Source organism: Quercus lobata, chromosome 12 (assembly GCF_001633185.2).
Source record: "Quercus lobata isolate SW786 chromosome 12, ValleyOak3.0 Primary Assembly, whole genome shotgun sequence".
Classification (NCBI taxonomy): domain Eukaryota; kingdom Viridiplantae; phylum Streptophyta; class Magnoliopsida; order Fagales; family Fagaceae; genus Quercus; species Quercus lobata.
In genome coordinates this window covers 37,066,173-37,083,158 of record NC_044915.1, presented here as the reverse complement: position 1 = coordinate 37,083,158, position 16,986 = coordinate 37,066,173, and the positions used below count along the sequence as shown (strand labels likewise).

The window sequence follows — 16,986 nt, the reverse complement described above, 5'->3', positions numbered from 1 at the left end:
CAAGTGGGGGACTCGGTTGGGATCGTTTGACATAAGATACCGGCCTAGAAGCTCGGTGAAGGGACAGGTTCTGGCTGACTTCATCGCAGAGTTTACACCCAAGGATGAAGGCAAAATAATCTGTAGTACGGAGATTCGCCCATGGAGGTTATTTGTGGACGGTGCATCGAATGCTATGGGGGCCGGGGCTGGTATTGTCATTGTCACCCCGGAGGGTATACGACTGGAACACTCCCTCAGACTGGGGTTCAAAGCCTCGAACAACGAAGCCGAATACGAAGCCATGTTGGCCGGATTGAGGGCAGTATTACATCTGGGCGCAAAGGACATAGAGATCTACTCTGATTCTCGACTGGTGGTTTATCAGATCACTGGGGACTTCGAAGCTCGGGACCCCAGAATGAAAGCTTATCTCGGCGCAGCAAAGCAGATTATCAGTCAGTTTGGAACGGTAAAGATATCCCAGGTAGCCCGGTCACAAAACAAGCACGCTGACTCTCTTGCCACGTTAGCCTCATCGGCTACCGAGGATACGCCAAGGCTCATCACGGTAGAACTTGTAAAGGAGCCAAGCATCCAGGTGAAGAATGTTCCCGACCAAGCCGGAGTAGAGATTGCGCAGGTGGCAGTAGCTGGTCCAAGTTGGATGAGCCCGATCATAGACTTCCTTGCCGAGGATAAAGTTCCGGAGAATGAGGCCGAGGCCAACAAGATTCGGCGAATGGCTCCCAGATACTGGCTGTCTTCAGACCGAAAATTGTACCGAAGATCCTTTGCAGGCCCTTACCTCTTATGCCTACATCCAGACAGGGTCAAAGAGCTCCTGACCGAGCTGCATGAGGGAGTGTGCGGCGGGCATGCCGGGGGACGATCTTTGGCACACCGAGCAATGACACAGGGGTTTTGGTGGCCACAGATGCAGAAGGATGCCGCCGAATACGTACGAAGTTGCGAACAATGTCAAAAGCACGCCCCAATGATCCATCAACCTGCAGGACAGCTAAATCCTGTCAGCAGCCCGTGGCCATTTGCACAATGGGGGCTTGACATCCTTGGGCCTTTCCCCCGGGCAACGGGGAACCGCCGTTTTGTATTGGTGGCAGTAGATTACTTCACAAAGTGGGCTGAAGCAGAGGCCTTGGCTAATATCCGGGATTCCGACGTGAAAAAATTTGTATGGAAAAACATAGTTACACGGTTTGGGGTGCCGAATTCGCTGGTATCAGACAATGGGCTGCAGTTCGACAGCAATGCTTTCCGGAGCTTTTGTAGTAAGCTTGGCATCAAAAACAAGTATTCAACCCCGGCATACCCACAAAGCAACGGCCAAGCTGAAGCGGTAAACAAGACTATCTTGAACGGGCTCAAAAGAAGGTTGGACGGAGCAAAGGGAAGATGGGCGGAAGAGCTACCCAGTGTATTATGGGCGTACCGCACGACCCCTAGGAGATCCACGGGTGAAACCCCGTTCTCCCTGACATACGGCTCGGAAGCAGTCATACCAACCGAGGTGAGCTTATGCAGTGCACGGGTCGCCGGGTTTGACCCCGTACAGAACGCCGACCTGATGATGGAGCGTTTGGATTGGCTAGAAGAATGCAGGGAGGCTGCGACCATACGTCTTGCCGAGTATCAACAGAAGCTGGCCCAAAGGTACAACCGAAATGTAAAGAGCAGGGAGTTCATTGCCGGGGAACTAGTATTAAGAAGGGTAGTGGGAAACATGCGGGACTTGACTGCAGGGAAGCTCGCTCAGAGTTGGGAAGGACCATACAGAGTCACAGCTATTGCGGGTGCAGGGGCCTACTACTTGGAAGACCTTGACGAGAGGCCACTCCCCCGACCATGGAACGCCAACAACTTGAAGAAGTTCTACGCATAATCATCGGTGTAAGCCATTACTTGTATCCCATTGAAATTAAGAGCATGATGAATCCTTTTGTATAAGCTATTTTTCATTCCTTAGCCGTACGCCGGAAGAATCACCATCAAATCTCAAAGGACAGAAGCCTGACTCTCGGTTCGATCACTATCGCCGAGCAGGCGGAAACCTACAAATAATAATCTAAGGACAGAAACCTGATCCTCGGCTCGATCACTATCGCCGAGCAGGTGGAAACCTACAGATAAGTCTCTAAGGACAGAAGCCTGACCCTCGGTTCGATCACTATCGCCGAGCAGGCGGAAACCTACAAATAATAATCTAAGGACAGAAACCTGATCCTCGGCTCGATCACTATCGCCGAGCAGGTGGAAACCTACAGATAAGTCTCTAAGGACAGAAGCCTGACCCTCGGTTCGATCACTATCGCCGAGCAGGCGGAAACCTACAAATAATAATCTAAGGACAGAAACCTGATCCTCGGCTCGATCACTATCGCCGAGCAGGTGGAAACCTACAGATAAGTCTCTAAGGACAGAAGCCTGACCCTCGGTTCGATCACTATCGCCGAGCAGGCGGAAACCTACAAATAATAATCTAAGGATAGAAACCTGATCCTCGGCTCGATCACTATCGCCGAGCAGGTGGAAACCTACAAATAATTCTCTAAGTACGAAAACCTGACCCTCGGCTCGATTCCCGGTTCAGCCAAAGCCTAACCCGACCCTTTTTCAAATACTAAGTCAAAAAGCGCTCTCAAAATACACTAAGCGCCGCGTAAATGGTTCTCGGGGGTACTATTACATTAAGCCGCCATAGCACTGGCGTGGTTCAAGCAAAACACGAACAGAGATAATTTCATTCGACAAATTCAAACGGAAAAAGAAAACGGACTTCTAATTAAAGTAGAGCAATTGTTCGGTCACCACATCCCGGTGACATAGGCAAATAAAACCAACAAAATAAAACAAATGTTCGGTCACCGCATCCCGGTGACGTGAGCAAGTAAAACTAATAAAATAAAAATGAGCAAGCAAGATAAAAGCAAAATTAGCGGGGAGGTTGGTTCGGCGGTATCACTTCCTGCTGGCCGGCCAAAGAAAAAGGCGGGGCCTCACCGAGAAGCTCCTGCACAGTCGGGATACTGGTGACTTCCATTTCCTCAGGCTCGGCGTGAGCATCGATTTGCTCAACCAGCTCCCTCATACTGGCTGTCTCTTCCTCGTCAATCGCCACCGGGGTACCCTGAGCAGCAGGGGCGGGGCTCGGGAATGGGATTTGGCCGGGGTCTCTCAGATGCGAATCCTCAGGAACACCCATTGCCTGAAGGGCGGCAAACCACCCGGCCTCAAAGCCCATATTCCTAGCCCGAGCAACCACCGGCTCTACAGAGTTTTCGGCATCAGCAAAGCCGACATCATACCATTTCTGCTCCGCGGCTGCCAAGCCTGCCCTAAGGTCAGCTATCTCCTCGGCATTGGAGGTGTTAAGGCTGATAGCTTGGGCTAGCTTAAGCTCCGTCTCATTCTGCTGGGTTAGGAGCTCCGCACACCTTTTCTCGGCAAGGGACCGGTTCTTCTCGGCAACTGCAGCTTTTTTCTCAGCAGACTCGGCGGCCTTCAGTTTTTCCTTAGCCGTTTTCACCGCCGCCTCGCGCGCCTCCTTCTCGCGCTCGCTCTCCTCAGCAAGCTCCCGTGCCCGAGCAGCCACAATGTGGGCCATTTGAGCAGCCTAGCAAGGACAAAAGTTAGAAAAAAGGCAAAAGGAAACCTGTATGAAGAACTAGATAGACAAAAAAATTACCGCAATGGCGTGCCACTCTAACCGGCGCCCTACGGACTCCTCGGATCCATCCTCGAAAGCATGCACATCCTCGGGAAGTTGGAGAGCTTCGGCCAAAGATTGGGCAATACGGCCGCCCTCGCCTTTATCCCACATCCGAATGCAGGCGGTTGACGGCAATGGTTTGCCGTCCAGAAGGATCTTCGGCTCCTACGCAGGAGCCACTTGGGAGGAGGACGCGCCCCCCGTGCCGGCTTCAGTCGGCGGCTCACGGATAACAATACCACCTGTTGGACGGGGAGGAGTCTGGGCAGCGACCTCGCCCGGGCAAGTGGAAGGTTGATCGGTGACCTTTTGCTTCTTCCGGGCACGTCCGGCCTGCGGTGGGGGTGAAGGCTGCGGCACTTGACCCCGGCCCTCTGGAGTAGGGGGCTGATTGGATTGTCGGGCACCGGGCACAAACCGTTCTACCGACAGCACTTTTCTAGATACCATCTTTCCCTTAGGCCGGGCAGCTCTAGCTAAAAGGGCGGCCGCTTCTATCACTTGTTGTTGGTTCACGGCGGCCGGATTCTCGGGGATTGGCTGCTCTTGCGCTTGGCCTTGCTGCACGGCTTCGTGGGCTAACTCCCTGATGCGCCGGGATGCTTTTTCCGCGGATTCGTCTCTCAAAGGGGCTAGCTCGTCTGCGCGAGTAACCCGCCGGCCAAATTCCCTCACTTCCCCGGTTGTAAGACTCGGCGGTAAAAAGTTCACGTACCGAACGTCTATATACGACAGCAGGGGGCTGTCAACTATCAGGGCCTGCTTGAACGGCTGCCAAGTAGAATAAACCGGCTCCACACCGAGGATCAAATGCGAAGCCCGGAGTTGCCCGTCCCAATGCACGTATATCTCAGAGCGGAGGACGAAGTTTAAGTCTTTGGCGTGGACGACTCTGAGGTCCTGCACAAACACTTTGCCGTCTGCAAAAGATCAAATGACGCATTAGTCTCTAATCATAAAAATTCTTTTTACCGAGAGGAAGAAAATGAGAGGCGAAAGAAAGCAGTTATATGAAGGGGATGGAACGAACCCACTTCACGCGGCGTAAGGGGGCAAGGAAACTCCCCGGCAAACCAATTGCCGCTCACCCTAACGAACTCATTGGCGGAGTTCCTGTTCGAATCAGGTAGGCATGATATCAGCCGTACCCGTGCATCCCTTGTCTTTAGGTAATAACCGGTGGCTTTGCTCCCACAGAGCCTATACATTTGGTTAATGTCATGGTGGTCTAACTGTAAGTTAAAGGTGTGGTTCAACTTACTGACGCAACTAACTACCCGGTAAAAGTTGGGGGGAAGTTGGTCCGGGCACAGCCCGTAGTAAGTGAGTGTGTTTATTAAGAGGGGATCCACGGGAAACCTGACCCCACCTTCTAGAATGGACATCAAAGGAAAGAAGGCTATACCATGCCCTCGGTGGAGTTCAATATCGCTCTCATGGCAGTAGGCCACATCCACGTCATTGGGAATGTTAAATTTACTCCTAAAGGTGGCCAAAGCAGCCGGGGACTCTAGGAGGTAAGAGTAACCCATCTATAACGCCTAAAAATGCGAAAGTAAACTCAAAGAAATGAAAGTTGAAAGGAAAAGGAAGGGGAAGAAAAACTTACTTTGGGTTCTAAGGAGGAAAAGAACACTGGGTAAGCAAGCGCACAGAAATGTGGTCGGCAGAGAAAAAGAGCTCTAAAGATTGGCAGAGGAAAAATGGGATGCTGTTCAGAGGGAGGTTATTTATAGAGGAAAGAAAAATGAATGGAGGAAGAAGAAGCGTCTGAATCAAGCATTAAATGGGCGCGGTCTACGAGCAGTCCAACGAACGCCAAGCATAACCAATCCGCACGTCGCTTCGGTTCTCGAACCGTCAGGCAATAATGACGACTGCGCCTGGCGCCGCGAAACGGCGCGTCTTTTGAGATGAATATTAAATGAGAAATGACGGCCAGAAGTCCCAGGCTAAAAGACTCCCGAGGTCAAAAGGTCCCATGCTGCTCCTTGATTCTTCTCGATGACCGAGTATGAATCAAGGGGGGGCTATTGTACGGCACCGAGACCTTAGGCCCATACAGACCCCGGGCCCTGCCCCAATTGTACAGTGCGGTGATCCCAGGCCCATACAGGCCCTGGGCCTTGTCCCGTACTGGCTTTGGCCACAGGCCCAGCCGAAAGGTCCAGTCGTCCTACGCCATTCCCGGGGATTCATAAATAACAAACAGGTGTAGGGTATTAAGTTCCAAGGTGGGCTCGGTCAAACGTTCCCGGTCATGTACATGAGTTATTCCCGGGAAAATGTGGTATGCACGGGAGACGGTGCTGCCGAGCATTATCGGTCCAGATGGAATCAAGTTCCAAGATCATAAATGCAGCACCGCCCTCTCACCTAAACATCCACTTAAATCAAATGATATTGGACCTTCAATGGCACAAACGGTGGCTGTAATCATGATCTTCCCACTAACCTTGGCTATAAATAGAAGAAAGATGGGAGAAGAAAGGGGATTTTTTTTGGGAGAGAAAAGAGGGAAAGAGTGAACATCAAACTGGGCGTTGCTTTGAGTCTCTGCCGAGAACGACCCATAGTAGGAAATCTTCAAGCCCACTACAAATAGATTGTGAGCCCATAATAATCCAAGGCCCATAGGCCTCGTACTTGGTTCTTACAATAATATATAATCTTTTTTTTTTGGAAAGGTCTACTTAATCTTTCTTGTGGCATAGTAGATCTTAAATAAGATTTTGTTAATTATAATTTTAATATAGCCAATCCACTTAATCACTTTTTTCAAATAAAAATTAACTTATTACATGTTTTAATAAATTAGTGTCACTATAATACAAATGAGTTGATATGATACGCATCAAATTATTAATTGGTGTGATAATTTATAATAGTTGATGAAGTAAGAAAACTTGTTGAACTGTGAATGTGGACTACTGGACTGTGCAACCTATGTAGCCTATGCAGTGTGCTACTGTACTGCTATGCAGCATGTAACTGTGCAGAAAACGTGTTACCCTTGTAAACACAAATTTTTCTCAATTGTAGAAAATCAAACAATTGAAAAGAAATATGGTTTGCAAATATAAATTTGTATTGATGTATAATGAGTACAATCTCTATTTTGATTCTTTTACAAAAGAATACCCTCTGATTCTATCTTCATTGAATTTGACTCGAACAAGAATCTTCTTGATTTTGATTGGAAGATGAATTGATCGGTCTTCACAATAAATCTCTAGCTTCGAGCTTATTAGAGATTTATTGTCCTTCAAGTTCTTCAAGCTCTTCAAATGTTCTTCAAGTTCTTCGAATGTTCTTCAAGTTCTTCAAGGATTCTTCAAAGTTTCTTGAGATGGAATTTCTCCAGAGCTTAGGCCTCTTGAAAACTTTGTCTCCAAAATGAGAAGGGATGTCCTCTATTTATAGTGATTTTAGAGGATAAGCTCCACTTTGAATTGATATACTTGGAAGTATGTAGTAAACTTTTGATTGGCCCAAGTTCTTCTTAGAGATAATTATCTTTATTTATCTATTTTGATAAATATCATATTTTGATAAAGATAATAATCAACAAAAATAAATAATTATCTCTATTTAATTTATTTAATAAAGATAACTATCTACCAATTTTGAATAGAAAATTTATCTTTATTTTATTTATTATTTATTTTAATAAAGATAATTGCCCATAAAATTTGAATAGGAAGTTTATCTTTATCTTTTGGGTCAAATGACATATGAAAAATTTTGGTATGCCAATTTGGATGACACATGTTGTCATTTGATTTAATTAATTTAATGACATATTATTTTAAAATTTGTCACTAAATTTTGATGTGGCATTTTATAATTGGCTTAAAATTTTGCCTCCTACAACCCTGTCTAAATTTAATTTTAATTTTAATTTCGTTAGTTGAAATTTGACTATTTTTGTTTTTTTTTTTTTTTTTTTTTTTGCATTTTAAGATACAATGAGGCATTTTTAATGCATTTTATTGACCAATAAAAATACTTAAAAATTTTTTTAATTAAAATATATAGATAAATATATTATATATACAATTTTTTTTTTTTTTTACAAGTGGGGTCTAGGGATGGCAATTTTGCCCCGCCCCGCTTGACCCGTCCCTCCCCGCTTCGCCCCCGTGCGGGTTTTCCTCACCCCGCAAAGGTGGTGGGGCGGGGAAGGGGCAAGATTTTAGACCCGCACCATGGGGCAGGGCGAGGATGGGTTTACATTTCTTAGACCTACCCCGCCCCGCCCCACCCTGCATTAATAAGGGATAAAAGTTAATTTTTTCATACCCTAAAACCTTACTATTTAAACAAAAATATCATCATCTTATTTTATTTAAGTGGAGATTCTTTTTGAAGAACTAGGCAATTTTTATTTTGTCATGTATTAGGAGTTTGGATTATTTTATTGTGTCATACTATGAGATTTTTGTTGTGATATTATCTTGTTAAATATTTAGATAATATTATCTAGTATTTGCTAAAAATTAGTTTGATTCGATAGAATAAATTTATTTATAATTTCAAGTATATTTTTATCATTGAAACATGTCATTTTATTTGAAAAAATGGTAATAGTTGTAGGGAAAATTAACAAGAAATAGAGTTTTACAGTGTAAGGCGGGGCTTCACGGGTCTTCGTGGGGCCTTAAGGGGCGGGGATGGGGTAAGAAATTTTCCCCGTCATGCGGGACGGGGCGAGAATGGGGGAAGAAAAATCCATGCGGGGCGAGGGCGAAGATCCCATCCTTCGGCCCCGCCCCACCCCATTGCCATCCCTAGTGGGGTCTTCTTTTATTTGAGGCCTTAGGCGATTACATATCAATTACATCATCGAGCCGCCCTAGTGTTTATTGTTTATTACTACACAAAATATTTTTTTTATTAACTCTTTTTTCTGAATATCTGAAACAATTGCTTGAATGTGAATAAAACAATATGGTTGATTTCAATTTTCGATTTTCAGTTTCAGTAAGAGGCGTAAAGGACCATCGCTTTTAGCTATACGTAATGTTAAAAAAAGAATTAAAAAAACGTCGGCATGCGCATATGATTTATTTGACTGCCAATTCATCATTATTTACTATAGTTGAGGAGTGAGATTGAAAGTTGCTTTTTGCAACTGCCTATCACAACCATTCATAAAAATTGCTTAAGGGTACTGCACTTAGTACCCGTTTGGATTCAAATGATTGTGGCGTTTGCGTTTTTGTTTTGAGTTTTCCTCTTTTTTTTCGCGTTTTCCTCTTTTTTTTTTTTTTTTTTTTTTTTTTTTTTTTTTTTTTAGCCTGCAATTGTTGACAAGTCAACTGTGAACAGTGCACTTGTGCACTATTCACGGGTCCCACAAATTACACTTTTCAGCAACTTTTTCATTAAAAAGGATCCCACAGCATTATTTACACATTTAAAAATTATTTCGCTACAGTGTTTTCAGTTTCAGCAAAAATAAACTCAATCCAAACGGACCCTTAATCTCATTCCTATAAATAAAGCCAATTCTCTTGCCCAAAAAAATATCTTTCTCATTTTCAATTCTGCTTACTTGCTTAGGCACTAGAGAGAGAGTAATGGGTTTCCTCAGTTTAACAGAGAAACCTCATGCAGTTTGTGTCCCCTACCCAGCTCAAGGCCACATAAACCCCATGCTAAAGCTAGCAAAAATCCTTCACTACAAAGGCTTTCATATCACCTTTGTAAACACAGAGTACAACCATAAGCGCCTGTCAAAATCCAGAGGCCCTGACTCTCTCAATGCCTTTCCCTTCTTTCAGTTTGAAACCATTCCTGATGGTCTTCCTGAGTCTAATATTGATGCCACCCAAGACATACCATCCTTAAGTGCCTCCATAAATAAATATTGCTTAGCTCCCTTCAGAAACCTTCTTTTGAAACTGAATGAAACCTCTTCTTCCCATGTCCCTCCAGTCACTTGCATTGTTTCTGATGGTGTCATGAGTTTCACTCTAGACGCAGCAGCTGAACTGGGCATCCCTGATGTTCTTTTCTGGACAACCAGTGCATGTGGGTTCATGGGCTACGCTCAATATCGCCATCTCATTGAGAAGGGTCTAACTCCACTCAAGGGTATTGTCTCAATCAATTAAAATCAGCTTCAACTTAACATACCTTATTTTAGTGGGACACTATTTATAAAAGAATGAATGTTCTGTCCAGATGGGGCGTAGAACATGGGTTTTACACCCACCAGTAATAGATCTCCATGTCAGCTAAGTGAATATAATATTTTATTTAATCATAAATTTATTACACTTCTGTTTCACGTGAGCTGCTGACCATATGTCTCTCTTTTCTTTTTCTTTTTCCTTTTCCTTTTCCTTAGATCTAATCTAATGTTTGAATCTCTCTCTTCTTTCAGTATTTTTCTTTATCCTTTTACAATGGCAATTGGGTTGACTGGATTTTGGGTGTGGCTAAAGTGTTCACTTGGAGTTTGATGTGGTGGTTGATGGCAATTAGGTCCTTGGCCGATATGGTTGAATCAAGGCCATTAGGTGTTTTTGGGTTTCTTTGTGAAGAACATTAGGATTTTCCTTTTGGTCTTCTTGGCTAACAAACACTAAATGAAGATGAAAATTTTTTTAGCTTTCCTTTTTAATTTTCTAGGCTACCAAATATAGAGTGGAGAAAATTTATGTGGCTTTTTCCTAATGATTTACTCAGCTACCAAACACAATCATTAATAATTTGTATTTTAAGGGAAAAAAAAAATCAAAGAAAATCACAAACTATCGGAACCACCATGGATCGGAATTCATGGTGGAGCTTTATTACTCTGCCATCACCTGAGCCACAAACATTGACTCTCAAAACCAAAATCATCTTATCTCTCTCATTCAATGTGATCAAACCCATAACCTCAAACTCTCACTCATTAGAGGCCGAGTGAGGGTCTATAGATCCATCGAATATCCAACAAAGGACCCAGCACCAACCATGACCATCTTCCTCATCATTTTTGTTTTAACTTATGTATTTTCTCATTTGGGTTTTGTCTAGTTTTTGAAACAAGCTGATGGATTTTTGTTCCGTTATTGATATTGGTGTTTCTATAGATTTTGGGTTTGGTTACTTCTTTGAGAAGAGCACTAGAAATGAGATGGGTCTTAATTTTTGTTTGTAAAATAGACTCATTGGAGTGACGGTGCTTGGATTTCTCAGCGAGGTTTCATTTTCTTGAATTTTCCCCTTCATAGTGGTGTGGTGGCTTCAGTGTTTTTTTTTTTTTTTTCCTCCGGAAGTGACTCCACTGGCTTTCGTGGTGGCATTTGGGGTGGGGTGGGGTGGGTGTGGAGCCGTGGAGGTTTGGTTTGAACGTGAGGAGGAGGGTTGTGTTTTGAATTTTGATTTTGTTTTGAATTTGATATTATAAGCTGTTATTGTATGTGGGTGCTTAATATTCATAAGTGACTCCACTGGCTTTCGTGGTGGCATTTGGGGTGGGGTAGGGTGGGGGTGGAGCCGTGGAGGTTTGGTTTGAACGTGAGGAGGAGGGTTGTGTTTTGAATTTTGATTTTGTTTTGAATTTGATATTATAAGCTGTTATTGTATGTGGGTGCTTAATATTCATATTTTGGTAAAGTGCTGACATGGCACTATCTCATTGGAGGGCATAAATACTTGGGTTTACGCCAAGTCCTGACTGAATTTAAACTCTTTATAAAATTGTGATGACATAAATTCACCCAAAAAAGTCACCTCGGAAATTGTATATTATGATCATCCTCTCCATTTCACTCATTAAAATTATATATTATTAATCTATTTTGCTGTAAAATTTTGAATAACATAACAGTCAGTACATTTTTAGATTTATAAAATCTAGCATAAACCAAGTAATTAATCCATATCCGGATATTGTAGTACCAATATATTTACTTGTATGAATTTTTATCGTAATTTTGATATTTATTATGCAATTTCTATGTGCAGATGAGAGTTATTTGACAAATGGGCATTTAGATACAATCATAGATTGGATTCCAGGCATGAAAGGCATCCGTTTGAGAGATCTTCCTAGCTTCATTGTAACCACAGACCCAGATGATGTTATGCTAAAATTTCCAATGGTTGAAGCTGAGAGAGCTCAAAGAGCTTCTGCTGTCATCTTAAATACTTTTGATGCTTTAGAGCATGAAGTATTAGAAGGACTTTCAACCATGTATCCTTCTATTTGCTCCATTGGTCCCCTACAACTTCTCGTAAATCAAATCCCTGATAACAATTATAAATTGATTGGATCAAACCTTTGGAAAGAAGAAGAAAGGTGCATCGAATGGCTAGACAAAAGAGAACCAAACTCTGTTGTTTATGTGAATTTTGGAAGCATCACTGTCATGACAAGCAACCAATTAATTGAGTTTTCTTGGGGACTAGCAAATAGCAAGCAAGCATTCTTGTGGATCATAAGGCCTGATCTTGTAAGAGGTGACTTGGCTGTTCTTCCTCCTGAGTTCTTAGAAGAGACTAAAGAAAGGGGAGTCTTAGCAAATTGGTGTTCTCAAGAAGAAGTTTTGAGTCATCCATCTATTGGTGGGTTCTTAACTCATAGTGGATAGAATTCCACACTTGAAAGCGTGTGTGGAGGAGTGCCAATGATCTCTTGGCCTTTTTTTGCTGACCAACAAACCAACTGTCGTTATACTTGCATTGAATGGGGCATAGGCATGGAGATAGTGAGTGATGCAAAGAGAGTTGAAATAGAGAGCCTTGTTAGAGAGCTGATGGCGGGAGAGAAGGGACAAAAGTTGAAGAAGAAAGCTATCGAATGGAAGAAATTGACAGAGGAGGCCACAGCCCCGACTGGGTCATCTTACGTGAATTTGGACAAAATAATTAATCAAGTGCTTCTAGCCTCAACAAATTAGGTTTTGTTAGACTAATTAAAGGGTGTTTATAATATGCTTATAGAAGCTTCTTGTTGTAACTTATTGTCATCCAGTTCCTTTCTTTTGTTTTTTTTCCTTTGCTAAGATCTATATGTTTTGCAACTACTAGGCGATTTCTGGTTTATCCTTCTATTTTTCTTGTCCCCTCACTTTATTCTTTTATAGTTTTTGTATTTTCGGTGCTAATCTTTCTGGAGGCTTGTCCTTTTTCTTTCTCTAAGTCAAGATACGATGTTTATGAAAGTTCAAGATATGATGTTTGTGGAGGCAAAACATGAACCATAAGATTTTTAGAATTAAGAAAATAATAAATTTTATAACTAAGTATTCGTGTTTGGATACTGTTTATTTTATTGAAAACTGAAAATAATAAAAAAGTTATTGTTCACATGTGTTGCATTGTTTACATGTCTAAATACACTGTTCATGTCCCATGAATAATGCAAAAGGCGCTAAAAAAAAAAAAAAGGCAAACGCAGGACGTGGGAAGTGCAAAACGCACTTCCCAAATGCACACTAAATATTTAAAAAAATCAAATCAAACTATGGTATTTCTTCAATGCTGACAAAATACAAATAAAAAAATGCAAAAAAATGTCTTTTAATACAACTTAAAATAATCATTTGTAAGCTTTTTTCAATCTAATTAATATTCCATAATTTATCTTATATTAAATATATGCATGTACAGAATCAAATAGTTCTAAAAAAATCACACTATTTTTTAATACATCACCTTTTTTTGTGAAGCCTAGTTTTAACATTTTTTTTTAAATGCTCATTTTATTATTAAAGTAGAAATAAGAATAATAATTGCAACTTATAAGTACAATTATTCTATAAACAAGTTAGTAGGTTTTTGATATCTTAATTCTTACTAAGTATAATTTTTAAAAATCACGATAAATGAAATATGTATCATGGGCGTTTTCTTACTTAAAGGTATTTAATCTTTTATTTCTCTATTTACCTCTAATTTTCTAATGATTAAAATATGACATTTTTTAACATATACTAAAGGATTTAAAAAAAAAACAATTGGGTCAAAAGTCTTTTATTTAGAGGAGGATCATGCGTACATCAAATTTTCAACTTATTTGGATTGATTGACTTTCCAGGATGACAAATTTTTAAAATTTGTTATTAAAAAAACATTTTAATTTAGAGGGACCATGGCCGCCTTGGTCCCAAGTGGTTGAGACCCGTGTTAGAATTGTATGATTAAATTTACTATATCTCAATAGTTTAAACTTTAGGGACAATTAGTAATTTAACATGATATCAGAGCAAAAAATAGTTTTAGCCCACAGGTGAAAGAGAGCTTTAGAATTATATGATTAAATTATTAAATTTATCATATTTCAATTACCATATCTCAATAACTTAGGGTCTGTTTGGTAGAGGAGTTTGAATAATATTGTTTGTATTTTTTTAATGTACGTATGGGTAAAAAAGTGTATAGAAATACGTATAATGTTGTTTCAAAACTGAAAACATATGTTTGAATATGCTTACCAAACAAACCCTTAAATTTTAAGTACTAAAAGATCTTGTGCCATATAAAGTGGTACAAAAAAAGTCACAATTTACTTATGTGGTAAGTTGTGATTGGTGGAAGGATGTCCTACCACCACTCCTCCACTAACCACAAAGGTAAGTTGTGGTCTTCTTTATACCACTTTAATTGTCCGGACTCTCTAAGTAATTTACCCGTCTCTACCACAAGTTGTCATTTTGATTGAAGTTTGGAGCATAGATAATTCTTGAGTTTTGACGATGGAGACAACTCAGATAAAGTGAAATATCTGATTGAACCATTAAACTACCGATTCATGGTGCAAGTCAAACCTAGGCGTGGGGAACAATTAACGAAAAAGTCGAGGATACGTCCAAAATGATATTTTCATTTTTTAATATTCTAAGCGATGAACGTGAACTCGTCCAATTTCGGCAACTTTAACCTCTAGTCACTTATGACCTTATCAAACAGGACAAGAAGAGGCGAGAGAGCTTTTACACATATGAGTTTAGCATTGTTCTCAAAAGATGTAATATGGCAGCATTGATATTTAGCTTATAAGGAGGAAAGCTCGTAGTAACTGATAGGGCCAATTGACCCAATTCTAAGTTTTTGCTGGAAAACACACCAGCTCCTGTTGCCTAGCTAGTAGTATAATTTTTTTTTTTTTTTGGATGAAACATAGTAGTTAGTGATAAAGTTTTCTATATATCTACACCAATAGAATTCATCTGGTAATTTTATTCCAAGAAAAATTAAAAATAAAAATCTTTAAAAAATGTGTAGGTTCACTTGTGCATTTTTTTTTTTAAATTTATAATTAGATGGTTATAACAAAGAGTACAAGAGTACAGATTCAAACTCTAGATATATCACCATTGAAAATAATAGAAAGTGTTAACTAGTGAGATTACAAGACTCTAAACATCCTTTTTTTTAAGGGGTAAGCTAATGGATGTCCTAAAGCATTAGTTTATGACATATTTTTAGAAACTTTTTATGAAAAAAGAAAAAATAATTACTTTTTTTTGACAGTTTTTTATATTTTTAATAAAAATGGTGTCAAAATTTTGTTAAAATTGTTCATTAACAATTATTTTAAAAGCATTTCTTAACAAGACATTTTTTTTTAGAATTGTGAAACATTTTTCCTTTTATTATTATACAACAATCAATTGTCGTTTATCTAGGCAATCAAAGATTGACTAAGTCAGTAAGAAGTCATTACATGGCATTTCTCTTGCCAATAAATGGAGTAAAATTCCGTTTCAAAATTTTATAGTTTTCGATAACTAATTATTACATGTTAATAAAAGGTATAATTTTTTGGTAATTTTTGTGTTATATGAGTGACAAAAAATTATAAGTTATTTTTACTTTTATTTTTTGCAAATAATCTAAAATATTTCCAAAAAAAATTAAAAACTAGGTTATTTGCCAAAAAATATTTAGACAAAAAACCAAAAAGCATTTAAGAAAATGAAAAACCCACGGTAAGTTTTACCCAACCGACTTAAGAATATAAGTTATTACTTATTACATGTATTAAAAAACTTACCGTATCGTGTAGATTAGAACTCATAGAATTAAATCTCATATACTATTTCGATCTTTTGGTTTCTTTGTTCTGACTTTTTATTTCTTTTATTTTATTCTGTAAAGTTATAAGCCTTCTATTCTTCAACGTCAAAAACTACTTGTGACTTTTAACTCATTGTAAATTTCTCCAATAAATAATAATCTTATTATCTAATTTATATTATTACATTATTTATGCCTTAAAGTTATAGATTTTTTTTTGGCAGTCTAAAGTTGAAGTCTTTATAATAATGTATTAATTAAAATCGTTTGAAATTTATGCTAGACATGTTTTTTATTTTTATTTTTTTTTGATAACATGCTAGACATGTTATATCAGCCAAAATGGATGAACAACACAATGAACTTTTTTGATGAAAAGCCATCGATCTCGCTCAGTCAGTTGTACATTATTCATTGATATGTAGTATATACTTATAAGTGAGTAATATATCATTTATATTCTGTTTTTTCTTTAAAATTGTGATGAGGATGGTGATAGATCTAGAGCACACATATGCTTTTTCAATAAAAGTTATTTATTATTGAATTGTGTCAAGTGATTGGTAAGGATAAAAGTTCCTCAACCTACCATGTTGTTTATAGAGTGGTTAATTGTATTTGTGCTTATTGTTCTGGTTTATATGGAAACTACAAAATCAATATTTTCAATCCTGAATATTGTTAAATTATACTTTGACTTGATTCTATATAAAATTAAAAAATATACAAAAACAAATCTAACAATCATATTTATTATCATATTATTTTTGTGAAATTTTGTTATAAAATTTATAGTAATTTTAATACTTTTCTTTCATCACAAACAGACAAACTAAGGCCCTTTGTTTCGTACTTCCGTGGCAACCACACGGAGTACATTAAAGTTTAACCATTACCCAAGAAATAGGAGAGAAAGTTCTACTTGTTGCCTTGGTCTTCCTTTGCCGACATATCTGCCACTTCTTTGCCCTCGTGGAAGGGGTATTGCATAATTTGCATGTCCATGAGGATTTAGGTCGGCAAAAAACTGCAATTATACATCAATGCCCCTTGGTTGATTTGAGTTTGCAGCAGCATCTAATAACAAAAGTAAACTATTTATGCATCGATTATATATGTCCAATCTGTAAATTTTGTAGGTCCAACCACGACAAAACAAAAAAAAGAGCTTAGTATAAAATAAGCTCTCACCCCATCCTCCAAATGTTAGTCGATTCAGCCCTTCCAAAAAAAAAAAAAAAGATTTAGGCTAAAAC

The 16,986-nt window shown here is 39.5% G+C and overlaps 1 protein-coding gene and 1 pseudogene across 1 annotated transcript; one reads left to right on the top strand and one right to left on the bottom strand.

Moving 5' to 3' along the window:
* Nucleotides 1-2,548: 2,548 nt before the first annotated feature.
* LOC115970803 (uncharacterized abhydrolase domain-containing protein DDB_G0269086-like) lies at nucleotides 2,549-3,864 on the bottom strand. Its single transcript, XM_031090415.1, has 2 exons — nucleotides 3,686-3,864; nucleotides 2,549-3,613 (listed from the first exon to the last, which is right to left on the bottom strand). The coding sequence occupies exons 1-2, from the start codon at nucleotides 3,818-3,820 to the stop codon at nucleotides 2,933-2,935; spliced, it is 816 nt and encodes a 271-aa protein (XP_030946275.1). The 5' UTR covers nucleotides 3,821-3,864; the 3' UTR covers nucleotides 2,549-2,932.
* A 5,427-nt stretch (nucleotides 3,865-9,291) lies between these two features.
* On the top strand, nucleotides 9,292-12,609 carry LOC115970802 (annotated as a pseudogene).
* The last annotated feature ends 4,377 nt before the right edge of the window (nucleotides 12,610-16,986 follow it).